The sequence below is a fragment of the Emiliania huxleyi genome (assembly GCF_000372725.1).
Source record: "Emiliania huxleyi CCMP1516 unplaced genomic scaffold EMIHUscaffold_387, whole genome shotgun sequence".
Taxonomy (NCBI): Eukaryota; Haptophyta; order Isochrysidales; family Noelaerhabdaceae; genus Emiliania; species Emiliania huxleyi.
Window position 1 is genome coordinate 63,325 of NW_005199065.1, and position 13,890 is coordinate 77,214.

General features: G+C 65.1%; 5 protein-coding genes across 5 annotated transcripts; 1 reads left to right on the forward strand and 4 right to left on the reverse strand.

The window, feature by feature from the left end:
- Positions 1 to 2,403: 2,403 nt before the first annotated feature.
- On the reverse strand, positions 2,404 to 3,411 carry EMIHUDRAFT_243421 (hypothetical protein; the record flags this gene model as incomplete). The annotated part of the gene is made up of 1 exon (XM_005771384.1): positions 2,404 to 3,411. One exon carries the CDS (start codon positions 3,409 to 3,411, stop codon positions 2,404 to 2,406), a length of 1,008 nt encoding a protein of 335 aa, XP_005771441.1.
- Positions 3,412 to 4,340: 929 nt separating this feature from the next.
- On the reverse strand, positions 4,341 to 6,487 carry ACAT1 (acetyl-CoA acetyl transferase). Its single transcript, XM_005771385.1, has 7 exons — positions 6,115 to 6,487; positions 5,885 to 6,040; positions 5,714 to 5,815; positions 5,442 to 5,639; positions 5,225 to 5,359; positions 4,982 to 5,134; positions 4,341 to 4,876 (listed from the first exon to the last, which is right to left on the reverse strand). Exons 1-7 carry the CDS (start codon positions 6,454 to 6,456, stop codon positions 4,607 to 4,609), a joined length of 1,356 nt encoding a protein of 451 aa, XP_005771442.1. The 5' UTR covers positions 6,457 to 6,487; the 3' UTR covers positions 4,341 to 4,606.
- A 1,297-nt stretch (positions 6,488 to 7,784) lies between these two features.
- EMIHUDRAFT_445051 (hypothetical protein) lies at positions 7,785 to 9,953 on the reverse strand. The gene is made up of 3 exons (XM_005771386.1): positions 9,370 to 9,953; positions 9,278 to 9,346; positions 7,785 to 8,495 (listed from the first exon to the last, which is right to left on the reverse strand). Exon 1 carries the CDS (start codon positions 9,925 to 9,927, stop codon positions 9,478 to 9,480), a length of 450 nt encoding a protein of 149 aa, XP_005771443.1. The 5' UTR covers positions 9,928 to 9,953; the 3' UTR covers positions 7,785 to 8,495; positions 9,278 to 9,346; positions 9,370 to 9,477.
- A 593-nt stretch (positions 9,954 to 10,546) lies between these two features.
- Positions 10,547 to 12,175, forward strand: EMIHUDRAFT_243426 (hypothetical protein; the record flags this gene model as incomplete). The annotated part of the gene is made up of 2 exons (XM_005771387.1): positions 10,547 to 11,003; positions 11,205 to 12,175. The coding sequence occupies 2 exons, from the start codon at positions 10,547 to 10,549 to the stop codon at positions 12,173 to 12,175; spliced, it is 1,428 nt and encodes a 475-aa protein (XP_005771444.1).
- A 330-nt stretch (positions 12,176 to 12,505) lies between these two features.
- On the reverse strand, positions 12,506 to 13,160 carry EMIHUDRAFT_424881 (hypothetical protein). The gene is made up of 2 exons (XM_005771388.1): positions 12,888 to 13,160; positions 12,506 to 12,814 (listed from the first exon to the last, which is right to left on the reverse strand). The coding sequence occupies exons 1-2, from the start codon at positions 13,149 to 13,151 to the stop codon at positions 12,632 to 12,634; spliced, it is 447 nt and encodes a 148-aa protein (XP_005771445.1). The 5' UTR covers positions 13,152 to 13,160; the 3' UTR covers positions 12,506 to 12,631.
- Between the last annotated feature and the right edge of the window lie 730 nt (positions 13,161 to 13,890).

Sequence of the window (13,890 nt, forward strand, 5' to 3'; positions counted from 1 at the left end):
GGTCAGCGAGGCGGTTGCGAGGGAGGTGGGCTCGGTGGTGGTGGCGACGGAGGGGGTGGAGATGGCGGCGGTGAGGGAGGGGGCGGGGGAGGCAGGCGTGAGATCTCAAATGCCGAAGATTCCTTTTCGCTTGGGAGTTTGAGATTTCGATGAGGGGTGGGAGAGACTGAGACTGCAAGCAAGAGAGATTCCGTTTTCGATGCAGAACTTCCTCAAGCCGCCGACGCCGCCCATCTCGCCGCGCGCCGGCCTGTTCTCCACGAAACTGTGGCCGCTCGAGAGTGAGGACGAGATCGTCGCGCTTCTCCTCGGCATGGCCCGCTACCCAGTCGACACACCCGATCGCGCAGAGGTCATCGCTACCGACATGCAAACAAAGCACGCGTCCACGACCATCAACGTCCTCGTCAGCAGCATCGAGAGCGAGGCGGGCATCAGCGCTCTCGTGGATCTTCTCGACCGCAAGCGCTTCCATGAGCAGGAGAAGTCCACGCCGCTCCACCTGGTCCCGCAGATTGAGTTCTGCGCCGTCTGCACTTTGCAAGGGCAGAAGGTGCGCCTTGTGGTCAGCGACGAGCCCGTCCGTCCATATACTGCACGCACTGGGCGCTTTGACGGGCTCCTCTACTGCAAGCGCTGCCCACATTGCCGCGCCAAGCACAATCTCTCATACGCCGAGGAGTCAACTCGGCTGGCTCAGGGCAAGCAGGTACCGTATGACGGCGCGATGGATCGGACTCGCAAGTACGTCCAGCTGTAGTGATCATCTTTGAGGGCGAGATGCTGTGGCGCCTCGACACGCAGATGCTCCACTCGCACACCGGCTTTGAGCCGTACGCCAGGAGTGGACGACCAGCTGCGACAACAAGGGGAGGCTCCTGAGCTTTAGCGTTGAGCAGTGCAGCTGCGGGCGCTCGTGGGCGGCTGTGCAGTGGTGAGAGTGCCTGATTGGGGGCGAGTTGGTGCTGCGCCAGGGTGCGCAGCATGCCCTCTTGCTCTGTGCTGAGGCATGCTGGCTGGCGCCCAACACAATGCCCTGGGTACATTGCTCCACGCCGTGCTGGCTGGTGCAGTACTGCCAGTGCGCCGACTGGCGCGCAGGGTGCGCGTCGCCGCGCGTGGCACGGGTGGCTCGAGAGGCGCGGCTGTCGGTCAACCCCGCGGCGCATGGGCGCCGCCGCGGAAGCTGCTCGACAGGCTGCGGGCATCGCTGCGTCAAAAGCGCCCGCCCTCTGCTTTGCTTTCGCCCGCGTTTTACGACAAGTTTCGGTTTATCATAGCCGCCGAACTTTACCTCGCTGTTTCTTTATAGGCGTCTCGCAGCTGCGTATTCTTGTATTCTCGTGTTATCGTCGCGTAGTACGGTACTGCGTCGGGGCGGTGCGTATTCTCGTATCACTAGCTGGTGTCGTGTCCACTAGCTCCGAGTAGAGGGGGTGCGGTCTGCTGCTAGGGGGGCCCAAGGAAGCGCGAGGGAAAAATTCCGCCGCTGAGGGAAACCCGGAGCGCTGCCGTACGCCCTCGGAGACCCGTGTTATGGCCCTGCGACCGCGCACCCCCCCACGGTCGAGGAAGAGGGTGCGTTCTGCAGTTAAGGGGTAACCCGGTACACGGAACCATCCCTCGGAGACGTGTTATGGCCCTGCGACCGCGCACCCCCGGGGCTAGGGCTCTCTAGCCCGTAACCCGATACCGAGCGTCCGGCCAACTGGGTGCGCTTCTTAGCTCCCCGGTCCTGGACGTGAGGTTAATGACCGCACTCCAAGTGCTCCAAGTGCGCCGCAGGCTCCCCGGGCCCCAAATCTCAACTCAAATCTCAACACGAATCTCAAATTGATCAAATCCACCCAACCCTTCTAGAAGCTTCGAGGCTTTTGTCTCAGTTTTCACACCGCAAATCTCCAAATCTCAGCTCTCAAATCTCTAGGTTGGAAGGCCGTCCAAATCTTCAGTCTCAAATCTTGAATCTCGAGCGAACTCGACCGCAGATTCCTTTTGGTGTGGGAAATCTCATTCTCCAAGTCTCTGGTCTCTAATCCCAAAGTCTCCCACCGGAGGCCGAGTGACTGAGGTCTCAAATCTCAAACCTCTGGTCTCAAATCTCAACAACTGGGTAGCACTGTAGAGAGACCCGAGTGCCGAGAGCGGAGGTGTCTTTCAAATCTTTAAGCTCTCAATCTCTAAAAAAGACTAGAGAGATTTCAATTACCCACTTTTTGATCTACTCTTATACACGTATATTCGGAATATTGTAATGTCACGTACACGTGGTACACACACTCTAGTAACGTCGTGTACAAACTAAATCAGGAGCCTCAGGCCACGCGCGCTCACCGACACCCGATCCGGCCTGGAACCGGGAGATTTGGAGCGCCAAGGCACCGCGGATTTCTGCGGCGTCGACTACGTCCGCGACGATCGGCGGCCAAACATCGGGAAAATCCTCGCAGGAGAAGAGCAGAGGGCGCCGGGATGCGGCACGACGCCCTCCGGGCAGCCCGTCGGTTTGACCCGGCCGCTCGTCTTCATCTGCTCGAAGAGGTTGTTCCAGTACGACTCCGGGTAAGGCATGCCGGAGCTCATCGAAAAGTCGCAGTGGAACTGGTGGTACTCCTCGGCCACGTAGAAGGGGCGCTCATTCGTGTCGTAGACGTACACCGTATTCTCGGCCGGGTCGCCGGCGCCGTCATTCTTTCCAGCTCCGGGCTTGAGCAACATGCGAAAGGCATTCCCGCGCTCGAACACTTTGTAAAGCGGCGAGGCCATGCCGCCCGGCAGCCCAAACACGGAGCGGTAGGCGCCCCCTCGGTCGCCGGGGTCGGGCCGCACGCGCTGCCCCGCTTCGCCCGTGAAGGAGCCAAAGAAGTCTTTGGCGAGCGCGGCGAGCTGCTTCTCTGCCGACGCGGCGTCGAGCGTCACCTTCACCGTCTCGGCAAATCCGTGCGCCGCGTAGTCGCGCGCGTCGCCGGTGTGGTAGCACACCGGCCCGCTCGCGTTCGCCACCATGCCGCCGGCGTAGCCCACGAGCGCGGTCACATCCGCATCCTTGCGCTGGAAAGGCCCATTTTCCTCCGTCTCGACCTTGTAATACGCCCACTGGCGCTCCCAGAAGCAACCATTGCCTAGGTGCACATCGATGGTGCCCTTGGAATCGACGGTCGTTGCGGTGCCCGAATCGACGGTCGTTGCGGTGCCCTTGGAATCGACGGTCGTTGCGGTGCCCGAAACCTGGCCGATCAAGTCAGCTGCGCTTCGCCTCGCCGCCAAGAGCAGAGCTGTCAGGCAGAGCGAGAGCGCCGTGAGCTTGAAGCAGCCTGCCGGGCGCCGACGCGGCTCGTCGACCAGCAAGAATTTGGCTGGCTCATCGGAGGAAGTTGCCAGCATTGCGGTCGAATAGAGCCGCGGAAGCATCAGACTAGAGATCGAGCGCGTGGAGAGGTGTAACATTCCTGGAAGCCGCCGCGGATGTACTCGCATAATGTGGGTAACCGACTGAGTTGGCAGGATCGGCAACTGGGGTCCGTTCTGACTAGTACATGTAACACGTTCTGGCCCTCGCCATTCTGATCATTCCTGGAACACCCTCGGACCGACCCAGGTGGCCGGCCGGGTAAAACCCGGGTATACCCGAGAATTCTCAGGTATCCCCGAAAAATACCCGAAGCGGAGCATGAGGAGCCACTCGTGACCTTTGAGGACGCGGGGGACGTGCTGGGCATGGTGGAGGCGCCGCTGCTCGTGCCGGACGGGTTCAAGGTTGTCGCGGCCTCGCCGACGGAGGAGCAGCTCGACCCTTGTGCGAAACGCTGGTCACGAGGCGGTCTCCTACGCGCCGCGCGCCATGTACGACCTGAACGAGCGGCTCATCGCCCGCCTCCCCTTTGGACGCGCCGAGGGCAACGAGGCGCGGAACGCTCTCGACCGGCGCCACACGCCCACCTGCGCTCCGTGCGGCGGCGCCCCGCCCCTCGCCGGCGACGCGCTGCCCGAGTGCGTGCACTAGCACGTTGGAGGTGGCTGCCACCCCAGAGACTGAGGAAAGGGCGGTTGGCGGGCGGTGGCATGCCCCAGCCCCAGTGCAGGAAGACACACCGGTCACCGCCTTTGCGCGCGGCTCTTCACAGCTGTACTCTATTGCGTGGCTATTGGTATTGCGGCGGCGTACCGGCGTTTGCGTCAACTACACAACTCACAAAAGATTGGAGCATGGAGGGCTAGCCTGGCCCTGGGGGCGCGGTACCGTGTGGTTGCAGGTTGGCAACCAGGCAAGTGGGGGTTTTATGGCCGTTTTGCGGATTCGTTCGGCCTGGCAGCCGCCGGCCTTCTCTCCCTTGCCTATAGACGTAATACCTGGAATTAGAAAATAAAAACAAGAAAGACAGAACTAACACGATCGAGATCCCGCGGCCACTCCTTCTCCTTCGCCACGCCCTGAACCCTTTGTACAAGACCTCCTATCTCTCGCTCCCCGCAACGCCCTCTCCCGGACCCGCCCACATCTACCCACATCTCCCGCGGCACAAGAGCACTCCCGGCACCCAGCCCTGGGCTCGACTCTCAATATCGTGCTCACAACAGTGCTGCTGTACTTGGACATGGTCCGCGCTCACGCGCCATATCGCTTCAGGATGCAGGCGTGGCCGAGGCCGCCGTCGGCGCACGCCGCGACGAGGGCATACGTGCCGCCCTCTTTGACGAGGCGGTTGGCGGCGGTGGTGACGAGGCGCGCGCCGGTGGCGCCAAAGGGGTGTCCGATGGAGAGGGAGCCGCCCTTTGTGTTGAGCTTGGTCATGTCGACCGAGCCAACCTTGTCGACGCCGGGCAGGTTCTCTGCAAAGAACTTGTCCGAGTCCATCGCGACGAGGTTGGAGAGCACCTGCGGGCGAGTGGAGGAGGGGGGGGGGGGGGGTGGAGGGGCCGAAGGGCCGGGGGAAAGGGCGGAGGGGCGGCCCGGCAGGGGGTCCGGAGGCGTGCTGCTCGCCTGCCCGGCGAAGGCCTCGTGGAACTCGATGACGTCGATGTCTTTGAGGGAGAGGCCCGGCATGCGCAGCACCTTTGAGGCGCCGTACGTCGGGCCGAGCAGGAGCTCCTCCAAGGGGTCCCAGGCGACGAAGGCGTACGCGAGCAGCTCTGCCTGCGGTAACGGAGGCCGGCCCGGTGGGGAGGCCGTGGGGCCGCCGTGGGGAGGCCGCCGGGCCGGGGGTGGGGCGGGGCGGTGCCCCCCCTTCCGCGAGAGGCCCAGCTCGGAGGCCTTGCCGTCCGACATGAGGAGCGTGGCGGAGGCGCCGTCGGTGAAGGGCGACGCCGAGGCGGCGGTCACCGTCCCGTGCGGCTTGACGAACGCCGGCTTGAGCGTCGCCTAGAGATCCGACCGGCCACTCGGTCACGCCGGCTGCGCCTCGATGGCGCTCGAGGGCGGGGCGCGAGAAGATGGCGCGCGCCATCTTCTCGAGAGAAGAGTCGGCGCGAGGGCCGTCCTCGAGCGTCTTGCCGCCCGGCCCGGCGATCACCTCGCCGTCGTAGAAGCCGTCCGCGTGCGCGTTCGCCGCGTTGAGGTGCGACCTCAGCGCGAACTCCTCCTGCTCGCGCCTCGAGACTCCGAAGCGGTCCGAGAGTCGGTCTGCGTTGTGACCCATCACCTGGGAGGGGCGAGGGAGGCGTGGGTGCGATGGGGAGCGGGCGGGCCGACGAGCCGGAGTGAGGGGCCGCGCGCCTCCCCGGTGAGGAAGTTTGCGATGGCGGGCTGCTCCGGCGCGAGGTCCTTCATCTTCAGTCCCTTGAAGAAGATGGACGCCATCTGGCCGGGCGACTTGGCCTGCAGGCGAGGACTTTGGCCGTGGGCGGGCGGGCGCGGGGAGAGCGGCGGGCGGGCGGCGGGCTGCGCCTTCGACATCTTGATCAGCTTCTTGCGGATCGGCCGCGAGTAGCGGATCGGAGCGTCGGAAAAGGTCTCGACGCCGCCGGCGAGCACCACCTCGGCCTGGCCAGAGAGGATCTGCGACGCGCCCGTGCAAATCGCCTGGTTGGACGAAATGCACGCCTGCCGCACGGGAGGACGGACGGGTCAGGGCGAGTCGCGGCGCGCGAGCCGCCGCGTGCCACGTGCCGGCGCGCCTGCGTGACTGTGTGCGCCGGGACACCGCGAGGGATGCCTGCAGCGAAGGCGGCGTCGCGTGCGATGTTGGAGGTCTTGGGCTCCTGGATGACCTTGCCCCACAACACGTAGTCGATCGCCTTCGGGTCCACCGCCGTCTTGGTCAGCAGCCCGTGCATCGCGAGCCGCGTGAGGTCGTAGCTCATGAGGTCAAAGTACTCGCCGCGCGACGGCTGGAACGGGATGCGGCAGCCGTCGACCAGGACAACCTTCTTCTGCCCTGTCGACGCGGCGGTGGAGCGCGCGCGCGCGCGGACGATCGCCGGGCGAACGGCGCGAAGGCGCGTCGAGAGCTGCAGCATACCAGCGAGGGAGGGCCAAGTTCTGCTGCTCATCACGGGAGCTAAATCCTTGTGCGCGACGAATTTTTTTATTTGTACTCCTCATCGCAAACCCTGTCAGCAGTTCACCCCCTCGGGTCTGTACAGACAAAAAATTCTGTTTGGCTTCCAGGCTGCTCTGGGGGGGGGGGGAAGAGCTGACGCAACTCGCCGACACGCCGAGGCTCGCGCCAGCCCCATCTCGGGTTGACTCGGCCAGACTAAAACCCCGAGCGGCGTGGGAGTACCTCGCTTGGCCCTTGGCGCCGCGCCGATGACAATCCCACCGCTCGCCGACGCCGCCCGGCTCGCCGCCGCGGTCACCGCCGCCGCGTGTGCGCTCGGCGCGGCCGCACTGTTGCTCTACCTTCCCCGCGATGACCTCGCCCGCGAGGGCGACGAGTCGCTCGACGCGCTCTGCCCGCGGCCGCCTCCGGCCGAGACGGACTGTAGCTGGCCGTCCAAGGAGGGCTGCTCGCACTTCCGCCCGCTCCGCCTCACGGTGAGCCTCGACCTGCCGCCCGAGCAGCGGTGGAGGGCCATCGCGGGCGAGCCCGGCTTTGCAAAGGTCCTCCACGGCGTGATTGTCCGGCTCTATTCGCGCTTTGTGCAGCGGCGGCTGATGCAGACGCCGGTCGGCTGGCTCTACGCCGGCCTCATCCGGCCGTGCTCGCTGTGGACGCTGCCTCCGGTCGGGCGGGCCGCCCGACTGGTCTGCCGCAAGCTGCTCGAGAAGCACGGCGGCGCCGAGGCGGTGGCGGAGACGCTGTTCGGCGCCGAGTACGCAGCCGAGATGCGCGGCCTCTGCGCCGCGTCGGGGCTAGACCTCGGCGACGTCATCGTTTGCAACGCCGTCTTCGAGGCGGCGGCGGCATGCACCAGCGCAGTCGCGACGCTGCCCGACGGCACGATCGTGCACGGCCGCAACCTCGACTACCCCGAGGTGTATATGCGCGCGGCGGTCTGCGCCGTCCGTTTCGTGCGGCGCGGCGAGGAGGGGCGCGAGGCGACGGCGTACGATGCGACGGTGCTGCTGCCGTGCGTTGGCGCGTGGGACGGGGTGCGGCCGCGCGCCTTCTCGCTCTCGCTAAACACGCGGCACAAGAGCGTCCACCAGCAGCCGGTGGGCGAGGAGGCGTGCACCTACAGCTCGTTCGACGGAGGGCCGCTCCGGACGCTGCGGCGGAACTGGCGCTGCTTCCTCGCCGGCGAGTGGGGCGGCTCGCCCTTCTTCTCCGCCGCGCGCCGCGCGCTGCCGCTGCCGCTGCTGATGCGCGCCGCCCTCGAGCACCGGCTTACCTTTGGCGCCGCGCTGCGCTTCCTCGCCACCGAGCCGCAGGGAGGCCTCTCCTACATCACGATCGGAGGCACGCGCAGGGGAGAGGGCGCCGTCATCACCCGCGCCCGCCGCACCGCCGCGGACGTGCGCACGCTCTTTGACTACAGCGGCGCGGGCGACGAGGAGGGCGGCGGCGAGAAGGGAGCTTCCCGCTGGGCGCTCGTGCAGACCAACCACGACCACTGGCTGGTGGACCCGCCGCCCTTCAACGATGGAGCGGGCTGCGACGGCAACCGGCGCGAGGCCGCCCTCGCCAAGCTCGGCACCGCGCCACCAAACGTCTGCCCCACCCCTCCGTCGCCGCCTCCGCTGTCGCCCTCGTCGCCCTCGCCGCCGCTCGTGCGGTCACCGGAGGGCATGTGCGCCAGCCTGATGTGGGAGTTGCTGGGCGCGTGCCCCAACCTGCGGGAGGACGGCTCGTCGGTCTGGTCCTGTGTGGGCGAGGCGGCACGAGGCACCTGGGAGCTGCGCTTCAGCACGGGCCTCCACGATGAGGCCGAGCCCTGCCCCTACTGGATCAGCGGCGGCGGCGGGGCGGGCAAGGTGCCAACGAGCGGGCGCTGAGCGTGGTCCCGTGGAGCTCTGGGCGCTAAGCGCTGCATTTTTTCTGGTACCGTCACACAGCGCGCACCACGACTATTCCACTGCTACAGTACCCCCTTTTGTGTTTTGATTGATTGATTGAGGCTAGTTCCATTTCACTGTCGACTGTGGCACAGCTCGCGTTACACAATCTTGATTTTGAGACCATTTGCGGCAATCTTTTTTGCGCCATTTTGTCCCTCTCGGTGCCTTCCACCAGCAGCTGCGATCCCGCCGAATGGACTGGCGCACACGACATGTGGCGCGGTGTGCGCCCGTCCACTCGGCGGGGTCGCAGCTGCCTCTGCGCGTCCTGGGGAGGGACAAAATTGTCGCCGCCGGAGACGACTCGACGCCGCTGAGATCGGAGATCAAGCTCTGACAGGTCGCACGTCGCTCCTTTGACGCCGACGTGACTCACCCGTGCAGATCACATCAGGACACGGTCTCGACGCGCTCGGTACGACGCCTGCGACCCGTCTCGGGTCAGGTGGCACGACGCTCATCGCGCCTGCCAGCGCTGCCGTGCAGGCTGCCACGACGAGGTCGAGCACGCTTCTATACGCTCGCCGAGCCTTCCTTTCCATCCCATTAGGCAGCCTGGGAACGGTGGCGGTCAGAGGCAAAGACTACGAGGGGTGGTGGAACCACATGTCACGGCTACTGCCGGCTCGACCCCACGATAGCCTCCGAAGGCTGACTTTGAGGCACCCTCATCGGACGATGTCGACGAGTTGGGTCGCTCTCGCGGTAGCCAGATGACCTCCCATGCTAGTACCATCGGCTAGGGCCGCAGGAAGCGCGGGGGAGGGCGCTGGGAGCAACACGGAGCTCCGTTGGACGTTTTCAAGATTAGCGTGTCAAAGTGAAATGGAACTAGCCTGATGGGAAGGCGAAACACAGTCCGACCCCCTACCACAGAGTCAGAGAGCACAGGCCCACACACTTCAAGTATCAAGACTTCTTGAGCTCGCGTTTGTGGTTTGAGCATTGAGGCGGTTTTGAGCGCGCTTCGCTTGGGCCTCTTGGCCCCTTCGCCCTTGGGCGCGCGCCGGCCCCGGCCGCCGCGCACACGGGGCGCCTCACTGGTCGTCGCCCATCGCGTCGTCGTCGGCGGCGGTGGCGCCATCGGCCTTCTCCTCGGCGGCGGGCTGGCTTGTCGCAACCTGAACCTTGATAGGCTCGGCCCTCGCCCGCTTGCGGACCGTCACGTGCAGCAAGCCGTGCTCCAGCGTGGCCTGCACCTTCTCTGGGTCGATGCGCTCAGCGGGCAAAGCAACAGCACGGTGGATCTTGCCGCAGTAGTTGAGGCCGCTGCGCTCGAACTTGGACTCACCCCTCACGCGGAGCACCCCCTCGTCCAACGTGATGTCGACGTCCGACGGCAGGACGCCCGGCGCCTCGAACGCGAGGTGGAAGGCGTCCTCGGTCTCGCGGAGCTCGGAGGAGTGGCAGCGTGGCGGGGCGTGCGCGAATGCGTCGACCAGGTCGAAGAGGTCGTGGCGCGGGAAGGGCATCTGGAGAGCTAGCATTGCTGCTTCGATTTGGCGGACCTCTGGACACTTCTGGAGCGCGGCCGACCTCTTTGTCACGCTCGAGATTCATCGATGCCTGGAAGTTCCTGCTGGCAATAATTAATTAAGGAGGACAAGCGTTGCTGTCTGTCTGTCTGCTGCATGATGACTCCGCTGCGTCTGTCGACTGTCTGTCTGCCTGTCCGTTCTCGATTCGTTCGTTCGTCTATCTTAACGTCTTTCTTGTGCGCGACCTTGCCAACTTCCTTACTTCTTGCTTTTTGTGAAGCGTTTCGCGTTTGCGCCACAGACTGTTCTTCCCTGAGATACATACAAAAGTAATCACGTTTGCTCCCCCTGATCTCTGCAAGCTTTACATGAATGCTACTTACCGCAGTCTGACTGATTCCCCTTCCTTTATATACTTAGCCGCCTTTCTACAGACTACACGTACCTCTCGTGCCAATGCGTGACGGGCGGAGGGAAAGGTGCACGGCGGCCACCCCAGGTTCTCCCGAGGCAGGTTAGTGATGGGACCTGCGAAAGTTGAGTTTACGCTATTCCGGCACGTAATCCTATCTAGATAGGGAGGGAATCCCAGGTACGCCCAGCGGCAGCGCGCCGCAGCATATCTTTGATGGTGCTCTTTGCGGGTGGCGACGACTCGTCCGACGCTCAACCCTACGACGCGAACGAGGAGGAGGAGGAGGGAATCCCAAGCAGACCAGGAGCGGGCGCCGCGCTATACCCGCAGTGCAGCAATTGCTTTGCCCAGTGCACGGCTGATGCGCTCAATGACCAAGTAATCCAGCTCGGCTGTTGGGATATCTGCTGCGTTGAGCGCTTCACAAGCGGGCTTGAGTCCTCTGGATTGTGGTTGGGCACCGGCGCGCTCAACAGCGCCATCGGAACCGCCGGCTCTATGAGCAAGCAGTATGTGCCCGGCGCCAGCCTGATGGCCGGCTTCACCGGCATGGCAGGCGACGGGATGGCACTGAATCCACTGACGCGTCCCTGCCCTGGCTATGACTTCGCCTCGCGGTCGTGCCAGACGGCGTGCATCTCCTCTTTCATGACGATCGCTTGGAATGGATGTTGGGACCACTGTTGCACCTCACCGCCCGACCCGCCACCTCCACCCTCGCCGCCAGGACCGCCGTCGCCGTCGCCCCCGCCGTCGCCGCCACCCCCGTCGCCTTTACCACCGCCGTACACGCCGCCACCTTCATCTCCACCAGCGCCTCCAACGCCGCCCCCTCCACCATCGCCGCCGCCCGAGCCGCCAGCGCCTCCAGGCCTCATCCACCAGGCGGGCAACTGGCTTGGGGGGGTGGCTGGAGGCGCCCTAGGGGCGACAGGCGCCGTCGCAGGTGGCGCGGGTGGCCTGATCGGGCAGGTTGGCGGCGCAATCGTCGGTCGTGATGGCAGTGCCCCGGATGTTAACTCGACCCTGGCTCGCAGCCTGTCCATCACCGGGGCGGCGTATGATATGGTCTCCGGCGCAGCCGGCGCGGCCTCGGACACTGCGATGGGTATAACAGCCACGGCGGTGGGAGGCTCCGAGAACCTCGCAGCGATCGCAGCGGCGAGTTCTTTGGGGTCAAAGACCGCGTTCGAAAAGTTGCAAGAGCAGTCAGAGCTGCCGGCAGACATGACCGAGGCGGCCATGAGCAAAGCCGAGACGGCCTTGGACCAAGCCACCACGTCAGCGACGACGACGGCATCCGGCATGCTCAGCCTATTTGGCGGCGCGTTCAGCGCAACTGCCAACAGGTTTGCCGGACAGCCTTCGTCGCCACCAGCACCTCCTTCGCCGCCGCCGCCGCCATCCCCCGCACCTGTGCCTCCCCCCGAACCCCCACCGCCCGTGCTTGATGTCGTCTCGGGTGCCTGGTCGAGCGCTGCACAGCATGGTACGAAGGCGCTGCAGACGAATGCCCGCGCTGCCGTGGCGACAATGAACGCGGCCATGACCACGGCGTCTCATACCGGGGCGGTGGTAGACACTCTCGCCGAGACCAGCTCCAATTTCCTTCCGGTGGTGGGGCTGCCATTCAGTGTGCTTGGCGAGTCTTTGCGTGAGGAGCCGCTTGCCGCTTCAAAGGACTCTGCGCGACTACCCGTGACGCACTCCTCTGCCGCCGCCGCAGCAGCCTTTCTTGCATTTGGCGGTGCCGCTACCACGATAATTGGCATTATTCTTGCCAGGGCATGGCGGCACACGCGCAGCAGCAGAAGGATGAACCGGGAATCGGTGTGCGTGTAGCAGCTAGGCTCAACAAACGGTGACAACGTCCGCCGCGCCCTAGCCAGACAGTGTCAGTGTCCTGTACGCTGAACCCCTAGAGGCTGTAGAGACCTACCGCTTACCGTGATTTTCGGCGCAGCCGCAGTCGGGCAGTTTCCACACGAAGTTCCACACGTGTGCTGTGGCCTGTGGCTGTGCGTCCTGTCGTCCTGACTCCTGACCTGTTCACCATCCTGTAGTCGGCGTGCGGTGTTTCACTTTCAGCGGGTCACAGAGGTCGGGTGTCCAGAGTCCACCGGCGTGGGTGTGCTGAATAACGTGTGGCTAAAAAGTGACATCTAGACATGTACAAAATACTTTTCGCGTGAGAGAGACGTACGCGTGTGACCCACTGTGGTAAAATCCCTTGGCCTCCAACTTCGCGCCCCGCGACCCTGGCTGCGCGCTCTGCGAAGACTGCGACCTGTGTCGCTTTTAACGCGCTCTCACATCGTTGGCTCGATTGTGGCCCGGCCATCGCTCGATGATGTCGGCGTCGCCAGCGAGCGCCCTCACCCCCTCGGCGTACTCGCGGCGCGCCACGTGCGCTTTGACGGCCGGCATGTTTTTGAGCGGTGCGCCGGTGACTGGGCAGCGCATATCTTGCTTTAGCGCCGCCTACGGGTGCGGGACGAGGGCGGACTCTTCCGGTGCCACCGCGAGGCGCGGGCGGCGGTGCCAGTGCACGCGCCTCCTCGGCCGCATGCCCGCGCGACAGCACCTTCCCCGAGCTCTCGATCTGCGCGGCGACCGACGCGGGGTGGAGGAGGAAGGAGGTGGCGAACGAGTTAAAGTGCTTCTTGTTCTTGAGGGCGTCCGAGTCGAGGTCGGACGAGAGGAGGTGCAGGTGGAGCTGGCGGAGCGACGGCGCGGCGTGGAAGCCGCACAGGAAGGGGGGCAGCCCGGGCGTGCGCGCGCGCAGCGACGCGGCGAGGTGGCGGGCGAGGCGTTGCATCGAGCGGAGGAGAGGGAGGTGCGACGCGGTGAGGTCAGCGGGCCCGTCGAGCCTCGTGCGCGGCAGGATGAGGAGGTGGACCCGCGCCTTCGGGTAGAGGTCGTAGCCAACCACAAAATCGCGCGTCAGCAGAAAGATGTTCTCGGCCGGCTGCGCCTCGGGCGACATCGCGAGGCGCTGCAGGACCTCCATGCCGGAGAAGCCGCCGGGCTTGGGAGGCTGCACGAGCAGCGGCAAGTCTCGCCCTCCCCAGTCGTCAGCGTCGTCGCCGTCGCCGTTGGCGCCGTCGGCGCCTTCAGCACCGCTGCTGCCACAGGCAAGGCTGCCCCCACCCTCATGGCCCTCGCCGCCATCGCCGCCATCGCGGCCGCCGGCGACAGCGCGCCGTTGCTGCAGCGGCTGCTCTTCCGCATCAGGCGGAGGCCGCTTTACACTGTGCGTCGCAGACGTGTCGTCTCTGCCGGCAGCTGCTTCGCCCTCTGGGCCGTCTAGCCGAAACTCGTGGGTGCCAGCCAGAAGGAAGAGGCGGTCGAGGCGACGCATTTCGGCCGCCGGCTCGCCTCGCCGGAGTACGATTGGCTCGTCGCCAGCGGCGCGGACCAGCACGACAGGGTTTGAGCCCAGACTCTCGAGCATGAATGCCGCCGTCGATGTGGACGCGGAGAGTGAGGCGTGCTGCCGAGAGATCCGCTTGTCATCGAGGCCCGCCAATCCTCGGCCAACAATCGTCGTGACTCCA

Excerpts from the sequence above, each read along its gene's own strand:
- EMIHUDRAFT_424881 (XM_005771388.1), bottom strand. The coding sequence starts at position 13,151 with ATGCAACGCCTCGCCCGCCACCTCGCCGCGTCGCTGCGCGCGCGCACG. Across the intron at positions 12,815-12,887 it reads GCGGGCATGCGGCCGAGGAG|GCGGCGCTAAAGCAAGATAT; the intron begins GCGCGTGCACTG and ends CCGCACCCGTAG.
- EMIHUDRAFT_445051 (XM_005771386.1), bottom strand. The coding sequence starts at position 9,927 with ATGCTAGCTCTCCAGATGCCCTTCCCGCGCCACGACCTCTTCGACCTG.
- ACAT1 (XM_005771385.1), bottom strand. The coding sequence starts at position 6,456 with ATGCTGCAGCTCTCGACGCGCCTTCGCGCCGTTCGCCCGGCGATCGTC. Across the intron at positions 5,640-5,713 it reads CAAACTTCCTCACCGGGGAG|GTGATGGGTCACAACGCAGA; the intron begins GCGCGCGGCCCC and ends CGCCCCTCCCAG. Across the intron at positions 5,135-5,224 it reads AGCTGGGCCTCTCGCGGAAG|GCAGAGCTGCTCGCGTACGC; the intron begins GGGGGGCACCGC and ends CCGTTACCGCAG.